The sequence below is a fragment of the Chelonoidis abingdonii genome, chromosome 9 (assembly GCF_003597395.2).
Source record: "Chelonoidis abingdonii isolate Lonesome George chromosome 9, CheloAbing_2.0, whole genome shotgun sequence".
Lineage (NCBI taxonomy): Eukaryota > Metazoa > Chordata > Testudines > Testudinidae > Chelonoidis > Chelonoidis abingdonii.
In genome coordinates, this window is record NC_133777.1 from 60,671,162 (window position 1) to 60,687,483 (window position 16,322).

General features: G+C 38.3%; 1 protein-coding gene across 6 annotated transcripts in view; it reads left to right on the forward strand.

Moving 5' to 3' along the window:
• Positions 1–16,322, forward strand: part of NEDD4 (NEDD4 E3 ubiquitin protein ligase) — a 111,928-nt gene that overhangs the window by 38,108 nt on the left and 57,498 nt on the right. For 2 of the 6 annotated variants that reach the window (XM_075069595.1, XM_075069594.1), the window contains exon 1: positions 3,752–5,762. The exons of 1 other annotated variant lie outside the window; for it this stretch is intronic. In XM_075069595.1, the coding sequence (XP_074925696.1) occupies positions 4,200–5,762 (1,563 nt within the window). In that variant the 5' untranslated portion in view covers positions 3,752–4,199. Of the gene's footprint in view, positions 1–1,776; positions 1,862–3,751; positions 5,763–16,322 lie in introns of those variants that run through there. 3 more of the 6 variants (XM_032777635.2, XM_032777636.2, XM_032777639.2) reach the window with 2 other exon arrangements.

The following is a 16,322-nucleotide window of genomic DNA, read 5'->3' on the forward strand; positions in this document are numbered from 1 at the left end:
ATCATTGATGAAGACATTGAACAGGACTAGAACTGATCCCAGCGGGACCCCACTGATATGCCTTCCAGCATGACTATGAACCACTGATAACTACTTTCTGGGATAGGCTTTCCAACCAGTTATGCACCCACCTTACAGTAGCTCTGTCTAGAGTGTATTTCCCTAGTTTATGAGAAGATCATGCGAGACAGTATCAAAGCCTTACTAAAGTCAATATATACCACATCTGCCACTTTTCCTCCCTGCCCCCATCCACAAGGCTTGTTACTCAGTCAAAGAAATCTGTCAGGTTTGCTTGACACAATTAGTTCTTGCCGAATCCATGCTTAAAACTAAACGCAATATCTTATTACTCAATCTACAGTGTAGTTCAAATAAGTGTTGCCTTTTCTGAATTGCAGTGCCTTCTCTCACACTTCATAAATATGAGACTATTGCTGAACACGTACATATTCTCTCAGCTGCTGCTGGGGTAATGCTGACAGACCCTGTCTGTCAGCGGATGGGATCTAATCTCGGGCCTTTGAAGCTTAGTGCATGAGCCCCTACTGCATGAGCTAAAAGCCACATAGTTATTAGCTAAGGCTGTAGCAAACTCATCAATCTTTAGATCAGGGATTCTCAAACTTGGGCTCATGACACCTCAGGGGGTCACAAGGTTGCAAGCTGTCAACTCCGTGGGGCTGGCAGCCCCAAGTCCCCATTAAATTACATTATTTCCCCCATTTTTAATTTATAAGGGGGGGTCACGCTCAAAGGCTTGGTGTATGAAAGAGATCCCCAATACAAAAAGTTTGAAAACCACTGCTCTAGATGGTCCAGGTGCCACTAGAGGGGGACAGAGTACTACACCAGACTTGCATGGGTTACATACTTCCTCTAACTCAGGAAGTACGTCCCACACTTCAGAGACTTCCCGGATGATATCCTGGATGAGACCCTGCTTGTAACGCTGACAGATCCCAGTTGTCAGCTGGCAGGATTAAACCTGGGATCTCTGAACCTTAGTGTATAAGTCTCTATACTACATGAGCTAAAAGCTACATGGCTGTTTGGGTGAAGCTGTAGCAGACTCATCAATCTCTAGATGGACTAGATGCCACTAGAGGGGAACAGAGCGCCACACCAAGCAGGCCTGGGTTACACTGGCAACAGGTTTCATAGATTATTTTTCAGTATGCACCTTCGTCTGCATAGGATTCCAATATTTCTTACAGAAAAGACAAAATTCTCTGCCAGCACCAGACTATGGGAATTCTTCATCAGCCTTGTGAACTTCCTCATTGTGATCTTAGAAAGAAAGCATGGTAGAATTGCTCGTGAGGTGGAGCAGTCTTAGGAGATATGAAGAAGTAAATATGGCTTCTGTCTTCAAATCATTACTAGAAGACAAGATTCTGTGTCAGGTCCAATTGTACCCACTAGTAGGATTCTAGTGTAGCTGAGTGGACTGACAGAGACCAGCTAAGATACTTACAGGTGGCCAGACACTACTGTTTTTGCTATCCGTAACTGGATAAATGTTAAATTATGAGAAGTCTTGCTACTGCAATTCTTGTTTACAATCAGGATACTGACTGGTAACAAAGACTGCTTCTTCCTGGTAGAGCAATTTGATGTGGGAGAATTAGTGTGCTCTGTACATGGTATGCACAGCTATACAGTAAGGAAAGTACTGCTGAACCATAGTCATCACTGTTGTGAAAAATTGTTGAGATGATATTTGAATGGGATTGTTGCTGTATCTTGCCAACTCTTTCCCCATCTCAATCCAGAATTGTGCATAAAAAAACCCTATATCATCCTGTGGTCAACCAGGCCATAGTGGATCAGAAGTCATTTCATTGTCAAAAGTAACCAGGTAGGGTCATGATTCAAGAAACTTAACATCTAGTGTGAAAGGACACACTTAACTTAAATCCAGAGCTACTACTTCCTTGCTAAAGCTCTGACTGCTTATCTCGTGTTTAGCATAGCTCAATAAAGAAGGAGAAATAATGCTTAAAATGATCTTTGTAGTGAATAATTCTGCTTTCTTGCTATTACTAAGTTTTATCAGGTAGTAACTTTCTATAGCAAACTTGGGTTACGTGATACGTTTAATTTTGTTGTCCTTTCAACTAAATTAATCAAGTCAGACTATTAAATTATAAAGTCACTTTGGTTCTATTTTAAAAAAAATAATGTTTTGTTTTCTACCAAAACTAGAAACTCAAAATATATTGCTTAATGGTTATATATAACTTTCTGAACTCTTTTTTTGGAGTCCAACAGTTGTTTCTCCAAGTATAACTTTGATTAGTGATACTTGATGAAATAGCTGAACTGTTTTACTTATTAGTCTTTTTGTGACTAAGTTATTTTATGATGTTGATGCATTTCTAACCACAAAATTTGGGTAATGAGGTTAAATGAAGCCTGACATAGTATTAAAAAACAAACTTATTGCTTACTTGGAAACAAAGTACTGTAAACTTGGTCCTGGTTCTTATTGGAAAGGAGATAAAAACTGTTAGTTTTAGTGCACACTAACCAAAAATATAGCAAGTGGCATGTAAATATTGAGCACAAACTATCCAACAGTATGACCTAGGAAAGGATAAATGGTCTAGTGTTCTCTCTTGTTTGAGCTTTACTGGCAGCAGTAATTCACTCCATGTTAGTATGTTAGTTTCTGTAGTTAAAAGTACATTGATAACCAAATGTTTACTGCTACTGACACTTCACAGCGAGACTACCTTTTTCCAGAAATCCCACTAGGTGTCAGCAAAGGGCCTTTTCTGTCAATGTGGCAAACATCCAGAGAAATTCTGTCATTTTAGTCTTACATGTTTGGCACAAGTTACCAGTATATTTTTACCTGGATTATTCTAATTGTGTTTCCATAGTGTTTTTCATCAATGGATCTCAAAGCACTTTACAAAGGAGGTGCAATTGTAATATATTCTTGTTACTATAGTTAACTGTGAATGCATGAGATTACTATACATTCTGCATACAGTATTTTATACAATCTGGCTTTTGAGTAGTCTTCATCTGTAAATTGTATTCCATAGATTATGCAGTCATTTTAAATATGCAAGCTATACTGTACATCTCTAGAAAGACTATGTGTAAATTTCTCTAATCTGTACCTGTACAGACCTAAAGATTGCATGCCAAAAGCATGGTTGAACACTTAGTAATCTGCATCTATAATTCATAAATAACCAGATACTAGTCCAGAACATGGACTACTGGCCAACACTTTAAGCGCTTAAGTTTGAAATGTAAAAAGTTGTAAAAGTGCAAAAAATCTAACAAAGTGTACCTTTAACCAGAAAAAGGCTAAAGTATATTCATTAGGAAAGAACCTCTATGCTAGGCTGAAACCTTGAGTGACAAAAGAAGAAATTTTATGGCTTTATTTAACCCAATTACATCTCACTCAAAATGAAAACCAAAGTAATATGGCACTATAGGATTCCATGGAATGCAAATCCACGTTAAGTGTCAGCATTTAAGTGTGATTGCCCAATAGCTTTCATAGGACTCCCAAAATAACTCTCAAATTTTTTTAACCTTTTATTAGTATGAAATGGCTTAGTTCATTGGCTTTTTCATAACTTCAGACCTCACCAGTTTACTTGCATGGGTTACTATTTGGAAATTCAATCCTAGATTTGATACTCAGTTATATGGGACTTCATTCCTACCAACTTCCTGTAATTCTAAACCTATGGGTAAAAATATTAGTAGTCATACACTGCTGCAGAAAGCACAGACACGTTGGTTCAGCTAGTGTAGCTGCAACAAGAATTGCTGTTTTAAACTCAGAGCTAGAATATTCTTGGATTTTATTCATTTATGCAAATTACAGAAAGTAACATTGAAACAAGGTTGGTAGTGTGTGTTTGTGCTGCAGCTGAGTTAAGCTTGACCCTCGTTGGAAATCAAGTGCTTTGTAAGTAAATGCATTCTGACTACATTCAATCAAAGAAACGGCAATTCAAGGATTGGCTGACTTATTTTAGGAGGTGCTTTTTATTATATGCTAATTAGTATCTTGTTGAAGTTTGGGACAAAGGCTGCGGTTTTCATGGGATCTTACTTTTGTGATGTGTTTGAACTGGATCTCAACTCTGTGCAGCTGCCTCTAGCCTTTCTGCAAAAGGAGCTTTATGGTTCTTACTTGCGAACATGTGTGCAAATGAGAACAAATGGCACAACGGTTAAGATTGCATTTTGCAGCCCAAAGGAGCAACACTGATCCATTATCAGAAATCTCTGGAGATGGTTTGGATGGTAACGTTCTTGTGTATTTCCAAAGACCTTCACGGAATTCTGCACCTGATATTATACAAATTAAGGTGATTCCCAGGCAAGCTGTCTTTCCAACGGTAATGCAGAAAATAATTAATCAACAGCAGCATTCAACTGTTTCTTCATTGCAAAAGAACAACAAAAAGAGCACCTCACTGCAGATTTCCCTGCAGTCTAGAAGGTATAGTGACTGTTTTCAATCTGATACAGTAGTTGCTAGTGAAGACACTTTCATCAGTGTTGGTAATGAAGGAAATGCTTGTAACAGGAATATGGCTGATTACAGATCTAATATGCTAAACAGTAGCAGCCATTTGAGCAATACTACCATGTGCACTGGCAATCTTGACAGTGTTGCAGCGAATAACAGTGGATCCCTCAGTAGCACTGGCAGTGACTATGAATCGTGTACAGGTATCGCTAGTGATGGAGGCTCATACAGCAACAGTATAATCAGTGACTGTAGTAGTTGCACTCTTTCCACTGGTGATGATATCTGTAGCAGTATTGTATATAGTACTTCTTCATATAGAAGCACAGCAAACAAATGTAATTCCTATAGGAACAATATATATGAGGAAGATTTATGTAGAAGTAAAAATACTACTTTTGATCAAGATGGTTTGGAACAAGTGAAATTGCCAATGAGGAGGAAAACTAAAATTCCACTACGACGTTTTTCATCTTTGGTCATCTTTCCTAGGAGTCCTTCCACTACCCCACCAACTTCTCCAACATACTTGGGTCCTCTACCAAGCAGGGGATCTTATCAAACATCACATCAGTTCGTTATTTCTTCTACTGAACTGGCACATAATGAAGATCAAAGAACTTCTTCTAAAGGGTTCCTTTCAACAGCAGTCAATGGACTTCGACTATCTAAAACCATTTGCTCTCCTGGTGAAACTAGAGACATTAGACCATTTTACTTGAATAATGCATTACAGGACAAAAATCAGGCTGCAAGTAGCGCTGAGCAGACAACTTGTAAAAAAATATCCAACAGCTTCCCTTGTATTTCAGTTCATTTCACTCAGCAAAGAGAATCTGCATCAAGGGATGAAATGGTTAATGGTTGCTACAGTCCAGAGTTATCAAAAAAGGAATTAAATTTGCACTCTGATGCAAAGTACCCTAATTTAAAACTGATACTTAGCACATCTGCATGTTTACCCTCAAAAAAACATTCTGAGTATCAGATTCTTATAAACGAATTAGAAAGACCAAATACACAAATGAGGACAACCCACCATATTCTGCAAAGAAGTGTTTCATTAGAAGGATCTTGTCAAAAAGTTTCTTGCTGTTTATCCAGTCTTAAATACAAGTGTCCTAAGGCAGAGACATCCCAGTTGCACATACAGTTCACACCTGGAAATGAAGGAAAAACTCGTGGCTTTCCAAAAAATGCTAGTATCTGCAAAAGGGAATCAAATAGTACTTTGTGGAGGCCCCACAAGGTGAGGTATTTTTTTCCTTTGAGAAAAACTAACACTGTAAATCCTTCTTTGCCAGTGGATCTGAAGTAGTAGAATGATAGCCTTTGATCAAAGCATAAATACAAGGCATTTATAAATGTTACAGTTATGTTAATTTATTGAAACATTTTTGTAATACTGAATAAATTATGTATAATAAATGGGGTGGGGATGTGAGAGAACTTTTTTAAATCTCATTTGGTCTTTCCTAGAGTCTAGTTTCCTTTTTGGTCAAAATTCTCAGTCAAGCACTTAACTTCAAATATTAATTCAGAATCATAACTGATTCATTTACATGCAGATAAATGGTTTACCTTATTATGTAGTCTAGATATTGAAGTTCTGCTTGACTTAATCAAATTTGAGCTAAAACTTCAACTGTATAGCATAATCCACAACAGAATTATTTTTTGCTGAAATATCGAGATTTTAAAATGCCCAAGAATGAATGTTACTTTATAATCTTTGATTTACTTTGTTTTTTTAAAATGTTTTTGCCGTAACTTGCTGTGAGTAGAGAAGTAATTATAAGTAGATTTTGAGTAGAGCAACTGTAAAATACCATTTGTATCTGTATACACCCTGAGCCACAGGAATTTTAAGCGTTTCCTCCCCTTTTTATTCTAGCCACTAGTTCAGCCCAAGCTTTATACTGTAACTTAATATTTTTCCAACAACATTGCTGTTCAAATTAGTTCTTGAGTTTAGTAGTCTTAACTTTTTTAAGTAATAAAACTCCTTTTGAACTAAACTTGAGAAATTTGTATCTCTTGTGTTAACTAGTGATGCAATTTATATTTGTTAATAATGACAGTCAAAGCCACAAGAAAAGTAGGTTTATAAACTTGTTTAAATGATCTTTTGTTCTTGAAAGTCATTCTGAAATTCTTGCAAAATTTCAGACTCGCATAGTGCTCTAAATTAGGAATAAAAGTGGACAACAATGCCACAACTAGGCATTTTTACAAACATTATTAAAGTTTTAAGTACACACTACCCTTAGTGAAGTGACATTTCTACTATTTTACCACCTTGCTGATACAATGAAAGGGGAGTTGCAAGTGATCTGCAGTTAACACTAATCTGGAGAGTTGCTGTAGTATTACCTCGAAGTCCTATCCTGCAGATTTTAGTTCTTTCACTGAAAGTATTGCCTGATTAGGGTTTGTTTATTTTCTTTATTAAAATCACTGTCTCAGTACCTTTTTTATTTAAAACAACAACAACAAAAAAACAAAAAAAAACCTCTTAAAATATTGGTCTGAATTTTAAACTTTGACAGAAAAATCATCGCAGTGGATCATAAGTTATCAGCGTGTAATCTTTGGAGTATGTACTTTTGGAAAAAAGGCTGTACTAGATTGTCCTGGGAAACTTTAAATCAGTAAGCAAACTCTTACTTAAATTGCAGTGGTGTTGTGGTTGTGAAATATTCCCTAATATGTAGAAAACCACGTAGTCTGAACCTGCTCATTATAGAAAGTCCATTAAGAAGATGAAAAACTGTTTAATCATAGTGCTTTAAAGTGTTTCTCATGGTTTTCCACTTACAGCTGTTGTGCTGTTAATGTCACTTGTCAAAAAATGTAAAGCAAATTAAATTGTTGCAAATTCAAATTAGAAGCCCAGCCTGTGAAAACAAATACTTGAGTGAAAATTCCAGGCAAACTTCAGTCTTCTAAAGAAAATAATTTTGAAATTGAGTTTCTTGGCAGACATGTTCCTGGGTTGACCCCTCCTGTGATTCTGGCAACCTTTGAAGCACTGTGTAGCAAGTAGTGTGTATCTATTACTGAAATGTGTGGGTTTTTGATTTGGTGAGTGTGGTGTGGTGTGTGTGTGTGTTTGTTTTTTGTTTCTCCCCCCCCCCCCTTTTCTAGCAGTGGGTATTAAGTTTCATGGTTAAAACCTAGAAACATGATCCTGGACAGCCAAATTTCAAAGGGGCTGAATTGTCTTTCAGATGGTGCTCACAGTTGTGAACACACTTTTCATGCACATGTGAATTACCTTCATTTGTGCATGCAAAACAGAATGATGGCTGCCTTTTGAAAAGTGGACACTAAATATGATTTGCAGCAGTTAGTGAGTTTCAGATCCTTTGTGTAAGACAACATGCACAAAGACCCCTCTCTCCTCAATTGACCCTTGACCTTTTACAAAATGAGTTTTTACAAACAGTTCTGTAAAATAGTTTACCAAAATAAGCAAAAAGAGCAGATTGAATTGACTTTGTAGTATTTCAGCAACCTGTTAGAAGAAAAACTTTAGACAGTAATACATGTATCATAAGTCTTTTTAAAACATATAATAGATTTCTACTGTAACAGTTTGTTAATTATATAGTAAATCTAATTATAGTGGGGGTGTTGTGACTCATTTAAAAACAACTCCCAAAATATTTCTCTTGACTCCAGTTAGTCTGGGTTAGTATACTGATATGCTGAGTCTGGGTTCAAATTTAACAAGCTGATATGGGAGTAGCATTTAGTAATGTCAACTATCTGTGCAGAGCAGTCATGAAATTAAATCAGTACTTTGGTTAGAGACTCCAGTGTCTGAAGCAGTGAAAGGTCTACGCATTCTTTTTGTACGTGCCTAGCTACTAGCCTTCAGCCACATAGTATCAGGTTTCTTGCTTTCCGTAATCAACAGCTTAAGTCAAATCTGTGTTTTTAAAATTTAGTAAGAAACTTCACTTCTGTGACAGCAGGCCTTGAAGTATTTTAATTGAAAAGTGTGGGAGAATGGCTGGACCATGTCTCTCTCTTCATCTTCATTTGAAATCTAGCAAGGGAACCTTGCAGTAAGTTGTGCAATGTATGTGGAGGAGGGGAGAGGATTAAATACCCTGACTGCAATATCAAGGTGTTTGGCCTTGTCTTGCTGACTTATTATTTTAGTTCATATGCCTCTTCGTTGGGGTGGAAATTGTTCTGTAGCAGAAGTGTTGAACTAATTTACATGAATTAGGCTTTTTGAAGGGGTGGAAATGGGCAGAGGGATAGAACAAGTTACCTGGTCTCTTATAAAGGCATATTCCAAATTTGTGGGGAGGGAGGGTAGAGTAGTAGTACAAGTCTACTTCTTTCAGACCTTCAGTTGGAGTTTGCTTACATTACAGTTTCTGCTATTATGGTATGCCACTGGCAGCCATGAGGTTAACTATTCCTTCCAGATCAGAACCATTTTTACTTTGAATGCGTGAACCTGGTAACTAAATGGGAAGTCTGTCCCCAGTAATTAAGTATAATTCTGTATTAGAAATTTTAAGGTACATTTTAAGATGTATGAGGATAATGTTAATACTTTCCTTTTTTTACTTTTACTTAACTGATTTTGCCAGAGTTCCAGGTTTGGTGAAGGAAATTTTGCAGCACTTACTAGAGCAAAAAACCTTAAAACTCACACTTTTTAGAGCTCATGAAAGCTTTTGTACAGCTAGTCTTGTGTGAAGGAAACTTTCAATTTTGAACACTCGGACCCCTCTGAACAAGAGTGTACTAGTAACCAAAAATTCAGTATTCCGTAGTGAGTTTTACTTGGGGGTCGGGGGAGAAATGCTTCTGAAGTTCTTGTAGCAACTATGTCAAACTTAAGCTGCATGGAGCATCAGACTTCAGCGTGAAGTCCTATCTCTTAGGAGACTTACGTTGATCAAGACACACAGGCAAGCAAATGACAGATGCATGGGATGGATATAAGCAGCAAGCTGTGACTTTTTATTTAATGCTGGTGAGGGGTGCTATGTGCCCATGCTGTACCTGTACCTGGAGTTTAACTGGTTCTAGTGTGGGGTTTCAGAGCTACCACTATATAACCGGTAACTCAAAGTAGACACTCCTTGGCCCACTCTTAGAACTCAACTCACTGCTGAATCCTTTCTCCTTCCCCACTCTGTGTGAGAAGGGAAAGGTTATTAAGAGGGAACCTCAGTCTGGGAAGACTTCAGGTCTCCTCTGCTCTTAAGACACACAGTCTACCAGCAGAATCCTAGGTCTCATATACTTCTGGGAACTGGCCCTTCTAGGCTTTATTCGCAGGGGACACGAGCCACAACTTGTGATAAGCTAAGTGGTCTTAACTTTGCTAATGTTAAACTTTCAAGTCTGATTGTTTTCAGTCCAACAGTCCCTACGTGATGCTGCAAGGAACACAAAAAACCCTACCAGATCTTTGCCAGTTTGTCCTCAATGGGGAGAAATTCCTTTCCTGTCACAAAACAGGCAGTTGCTCAAACCTTCGGCATCTTAAAAACACTGTTCTAAACTAAAATTAAGGGGAGGCAGGGTAGGGCAGCAAGCAGGAGCAAGAGACTTTTCAAAAAAATATGGGAGAATGTAAATTGGTAGGTGGGGTGACACAAAAGTCATTCAGCTAGCCTGATCTCGTCGTCTCCTCCTCCCCGCCCCCCGGAAGTCAGCCCTTAAGGGGAGGGCAGCCCCTGTCTTGCTACAGGTGATGCATACACTCTTACATCTCCCCTGTGCTCTCCAGACACTGTTACATTCCCTACAGTCCAGTCAATGTTTCCCCTCCCATTGACTTGGGGGCGGGAGGGGCATTTTTATTGGATGTCAGAGCTAATTAGTGCATTTTAATGTTAAATGTATCATGACCTTTAGCTAAACTTAGTAAAAACTTGGTGATTAGCCTTTTCCCATTTAATCTACCATTTTTCTCTCATCTCTTCTCAAACCAGATGTCGTCTATTCCTACTTGGAGGTGTTTTTGTTGTAACATCCTTTTCTCCCCGCCCCCATGCTCTTGCTCTGCCTCTGGTTTGACTTGTCTATAAAGCAAAGCATGTTAAATTAATGTGAACTTTATCCCTGAAATTTCCCAGTAAGTTAACAAACCAAAGAGTTTGCTTTATGATTTCTTTTCAGATTACTAATCAGGCAAACTTTTATCAAAATTTTTATCATGAATGGATGCAATATCCTGGTTTTCCTTCAAGTTTAGAAATGTTTCAGTACTTTTATAAGGTGCTGGGTCAACAGCTCTAGAGACTGAAGTCTGTTTAGACTCTAAAAAGGTGTATTACAGGTTATGGCACTGCTTCCCAATAAACTGCTTCAACTTGGGGCAAAATAACTAGATATAGATAACTGTCAGAAGTTAAACATATTAATCTTAGCTCTAGAAAATTAAATGATCAGACACACAGCTCTATTTTAAGACAAGACAAAGTACTTGACTTTTGGTGGGGAGAAGACTTGTAGAAACCACTGTGTGGGGAAAAATCTTATGTAGTTTGTTTTATCAAAGATATTCACATGTTTTGACTTAACTGTGAGCCTAGCCCACACCTTTATCTTAATAGCTTAAAAAATAGTGAAAGTAACAGGATCCCCTATGTTAACTTCCTAGTAAGTATTGAAGAACATAATTAACAATTTTGCATTTCTTGGAAATTCTGAATGTTGAGGTGTGGCGTGTCTGCAAGATTCATAGTGCGCTCTCAAGCATTAAGGGAAAATTGAAGATCTTCTCCTTTTTGAAAAGCTAAGATCTTGTCATTATGGTGACTCCAGCTAGAAAGAATTCAAACCTTTTATACCAAAAAGATTATGCTAGTTGTAGCCTTCCACAGTCCTCTTACAGCCAGCTCCTATTTTGTATTTTCACCAATGTTCCTCTTCATTTCTAAGCTTTGCCCCTAAATTCAATGTTATCTATTGTTTTCAGAGTTTTATGTGGTCTTCTTTTTTATCACTTTGCCTTATACTCCTTGTTCTTTAGTTTCTCCCTCCAGCCTAGTAGTGGCCTCTAAGAGTGTGTCTCTGGTGCAGTTAAGCAGCCATGGTTTGCTCATGTCAGCTGGCTTGGGCTATGGGACTGTTTAACTGCTGTGTGGATGTTTCGACTTAGGCTGGAGCTCAGGCTCTGGGACCCTTGGCTTCCCTGTCATTTTCTGCAGGGAATCACAGGAATTCTGTGGGGTGCGGGGGGCATGCAGAATCCCCCCAAGAGTAAAAAGGAGTCTGAATTAATTTCTCATTGCCAAAACTAGCACCAATAACTCTAAAAATTCTAGATGAAGAGCTGTTAACTACCTTGTGAGGGAAGCTGATAAATAATGCATCATCACTCACTTTCAGATCAGTCTCTAAAACATATGTGCCTGTTTCTGGCTAATTCACGATTCCAGCTTCTTGAAGTCTGCAGCTCTGAACTGTTTGTAACTTTTCTTTACAGCATCAATAGTTCACATACTATTGGAGCTAAAGCAAAATCTTATTACCTTAGCCACCTGGTGTCTTCAAAATCCTAATGTGCTTGTGGAGCTGAGAGGGACCTTGAGAGGACATCTAGTCCAATCCCCTGCACTCGTGGCAGGACTAAGTATTATCTAGATCACTCCTGACAGGTGTTTGTGTAACCTGCTCTTAAAATCTCCAATGATGGAGATTACACAACTTCTCTAGGCAATTTATTCCAGTGCTTAACCACCCTGACAATTAGGAAGTTTTTTCCTAATGTCCAACCTAAACCTCCCTTGCTGCAATTTAAGCCATTGCTTCTTGTCCTATCTTCGGAGGTTAAGAAAAACAAATTTTATTCCTCCTTATAACAGCCTTTTACATACTTGAAAACTGCTATCTTTTCCTCTCTGTCTTCTCTTCTCTGAACTAAACAAACCCAATTTTTTCAATCATCCCTCATAGGTCAGGTTTTCTAGACCTTTAATCATTTTTGTTGCTTTTCTCTGGACTCTTCAATTTGTCCACATCCTTCCTGAAATGTGGTGCCCAGAACTGGACACAATACTCCAGTTGAGATCGAATCAGAGCAGAGTAGAGCAGAAGAATTACTTCTCGTGTCTTGCTTATAACGCTCCTGCTAATACATCCCAGAAGGATGTTAGCATTTTGGCTTTTTCCCCCACCAGCATTACACTGTTGACTCTCATTTAACTATGGCCCCCCAGATCCCTTTCCACAATACTCCTTCCTAGGCAGTCATTTACCATTTTGTATGTGTGCGACTGATTGTTCCTTTGTAAGTGGAGTACTTTGCATTTGTCCTTATTGAATTTCATCCTATTTATTTCAGACCATTTCTCCAATTTGTCAGATCATTTTGAATTTTAATCCTATCCTCCAAAGCACTTTGCAGCCCCTCCAGCTTGGTGTCGTTCGCAAACCTTAGAAGTGTACTCTGTATGCCATTATCAAATGTTGATGAAGATATTGAACAGAACTGGACCAGAACCAATCCTGTGGAACTCCACTTGTTATGCCCTTCCAGCATGACTGTGAACCACTGATAACTACTGTCTGGGAACAGTTTTTCCGACCAGTTTTGCACCCACCTTATAGTAGCTCAATCTAGGTTGCATTTCCCTAGTTATTGAGAGGGTCATGCGAGACCATATCAAAAGCTTTACTAAAATCAAGATATACCAAGTCACTGCTTCTTCACCCTCCCCCTCCCCCCGCCGCCAAATCCATAAGGCTTGTTACCCCTGTCAAAGTAAGCTATCAAGCTGGTTTGACACTATTTTTTTTTTTAACAAATCCATGCTGACTGTTACTTTTCGCTTATTATCTTCAAGAGGTTTGCAAGTTGATTTCTTAATTATTTGCTCCATTTTCTGTCCGGGTACAGAAATTAAGCTGACTGATCTGTAATGTCCTGGATTGTACTTATTTCCCTTTTCAGAGATGGGCGCTATATTTGCCCTTTTCCAATCTTCTGGAATCTCTCCAGTCTTCCATGATTTCTCAAAGATAATCGCTAATGGCCCAGATATCTCCTCAGTCAGCTCCTTGAGTATTCAAGGATGCATTTCATCAGGGCCTGGTGACTTGAAGACATCTAATTTGTCTAAGTAATTTTTAATTGTTCTTTCCCTGTTTTAGCCTCCTGTGATCCTACTTCATTTTCACTGGCATTCACTACGTTAGACATCCAGTCACCACCAACCTTCTTGGTGAAACCTGAAACAAACATCATTAAGCACCTCTTTCACTTCCACATTTTCTGTTATTTTTTCACCCTCATTGAGTAACGGGCCTACCGTGTCCTTGGTCTTCCTCTTGCTTCTTATATATTTGTAGAATGTTGTCTTGTTACCCTTTGTCTCTGGCTAGTTTGATCTCATTTTGTGCCTTGGCCTTTCTAATTTTGTCCCTATATGCTTATGTTGTTTGTTTATATTAATACTTTGTAATTTAACCTAGTTTCTACTTTTTGTAGGACTCTTTTCCGGTCATTGAAGGTCTGCTGGATAAGCCAGGATGGTCTCTCTTGCCATACTCCCTATCTTTTCTATGCAGTGGGATAGTTTGCTCTTGTGCCCTTAATGTCTCTTTTTGAAAAACTGCCAACTGTCTTCTATTGTTTTTCCCCTTAGACTTGCTTCCTGTGGGACCTTACCTACCAACTCTTTTGAGTTTGCTAAAGTCTGCTGCCTTGAAATCCATTGTCTTTATTTTGCTATTCTCCCTCCTCTACCATTCTTTAGAATCATGAACTCCTCATTTCATGATCACTTTCGCCCAAGCTGCCTTCCACTTTGAAATTCTCAACCAGTTCCTCCCTATTTGTCAAAATCAAATCTAGTCATCCATGAACTTTTATTTATAAAGAATTAATGGGGAACTGACCCTGGAGATAAACTACTAAAATGTTAAGTCCTGTAAGCCACTAATTCATCCACGATAAATTATAGCTCGTATTTTATGCTCTCCATTTATTGTCACAGGACCCACTACTATGGGTAGTAACTGAAACCAATCTACTTACTGTTCAAAGTAATACCTACGGTTTTAAAAATTAAATTAGGCCATCAAACAGCACAATGATAATGACTTATAAGCCACTAACAATTCAGGCTGTGTTGTATTTGATAAAGGATTAGTAGTCCATTATCAATAATGAGTCATCCAGTCCCCCCCAACAGTTTGTACGTAATCGGTGTAGTCAGGTGCACTGTGGATAGTTTTGAGGGAGGTTGCAAATTGTTTTCCAAAGCATTTATCAAAAACTTTCTCTTACAGTTTTTTGTGAAATAATTTAAATTATGTTCCAGTTCAAGATGTAAGAAGCAGCAATTCAGTGTTAAATTTGTTGTGTAAAGATGCACATTTTATTAAGAGGACTTAAAAACTCTAGCATGGAAGGCAGGACAAAGGGAGAGTGGGGGAGGGGAAATACCTGGCGCAGGACTGTGGCTCTAACTACTACAGAGATTCTGGGCAGCACTGTAGCCTATAGGACGGCCCAGGCAGGCTGCTGGGACCTGAACGGTCCTGGAGGCCTGTCTGTTACACTGAGGGCCCATCCAGCCCCTAAAACCGCTCAGAATTAAAGCTACCTTAGCTCTCCCCTTGCCCTGGGCTCAGAGTTCTGTGCCACACTTCAGCACAGGTCTTAGTTTCCCTCCAAAAGCCAAAGAGTTTCACAGGTTGATCAAGCAAGTGAAATTTTGTGACTGCCACCCTCCAAATGAGTCATTTGTTTACAGCAATTTTCTACCCCACTCTGAAGGATTGCCATCCATTCCTGTTAAGTGTTCTTTATTTCAAATTAACTTGCTTCTAAAATCTCTGATGCCCAAAGAGTTCTGCTCTGGGAATGCAGCCCATGAAATGCTTACAGCTTATTTTGGTGTTACTTTTTGAATTATTGTCTATAATCATACCCAGTTACAGATATTTACATCATTCACTTTTTTTCATCAAGGAGCTTTAGGGTAAATGAGAAATTCTGTGTGACCAGGTGCGTGAGGTAATACCTCTTATTGGGCTGACTTCTGTGGGTGAAAGAGACAAGGTTTCCTGAAGAGCTCTCTCTAGCTCAAAAGCTTGTCTCTTTCATCCATAGAAGTTAGCCCAATAAGAGAGAGTAACTCACCTACCTTGTTTCTATACATTATATAAAATGTAGACTTTATTTGAAAAAGCTGAAATCCATATATGCAAGATCCTGAGAAACTATGAATTTTTTAGAAGGGTATCAGAGTTAACATGATGCTTGAGAAAGGAGTAATTCTGGATGAGGCTACAGACAAGCATTCATTAGAGGGACTCCTATTAGGCCATATTAAAACTAAAATGTAGCTGCTCTACACTAGGAACACAGGAACAAAATAAATCAAATCTCTACTTTTGTTCTACATTACATACAAAAAGCTACATTTTTAAAATAACATTAAGGTTGCAAAGTCAATTATTCAGAAGTTAGGAAATACCAGAATTGTTTGCCGTTGTAACTTTAATTTGGCCTTGTTGTGCATGTGCATATGCGTTATAATAGCATTACAATATGATCACATACTGTTTTTACCTCCCTACTGGATTTTTACCTCATTCAGTGTATAGAACAAACTGTGCTCATTCAATGAGTACCTATTCAGTTTTTTTTGTTTTGTTCTCACTGTTAATATGTGGCTCCATGCTTCATTTACTGCTTGCTATTCAGATGCTACTCTGAAGGCAGAATTATTAATTCCCTCATGGGCTTTTCTATGGTGCCATCTCTATAAGACTGTAAGAATGGCCATACTGGGTCAGACGAATGGTCCATCTAGTC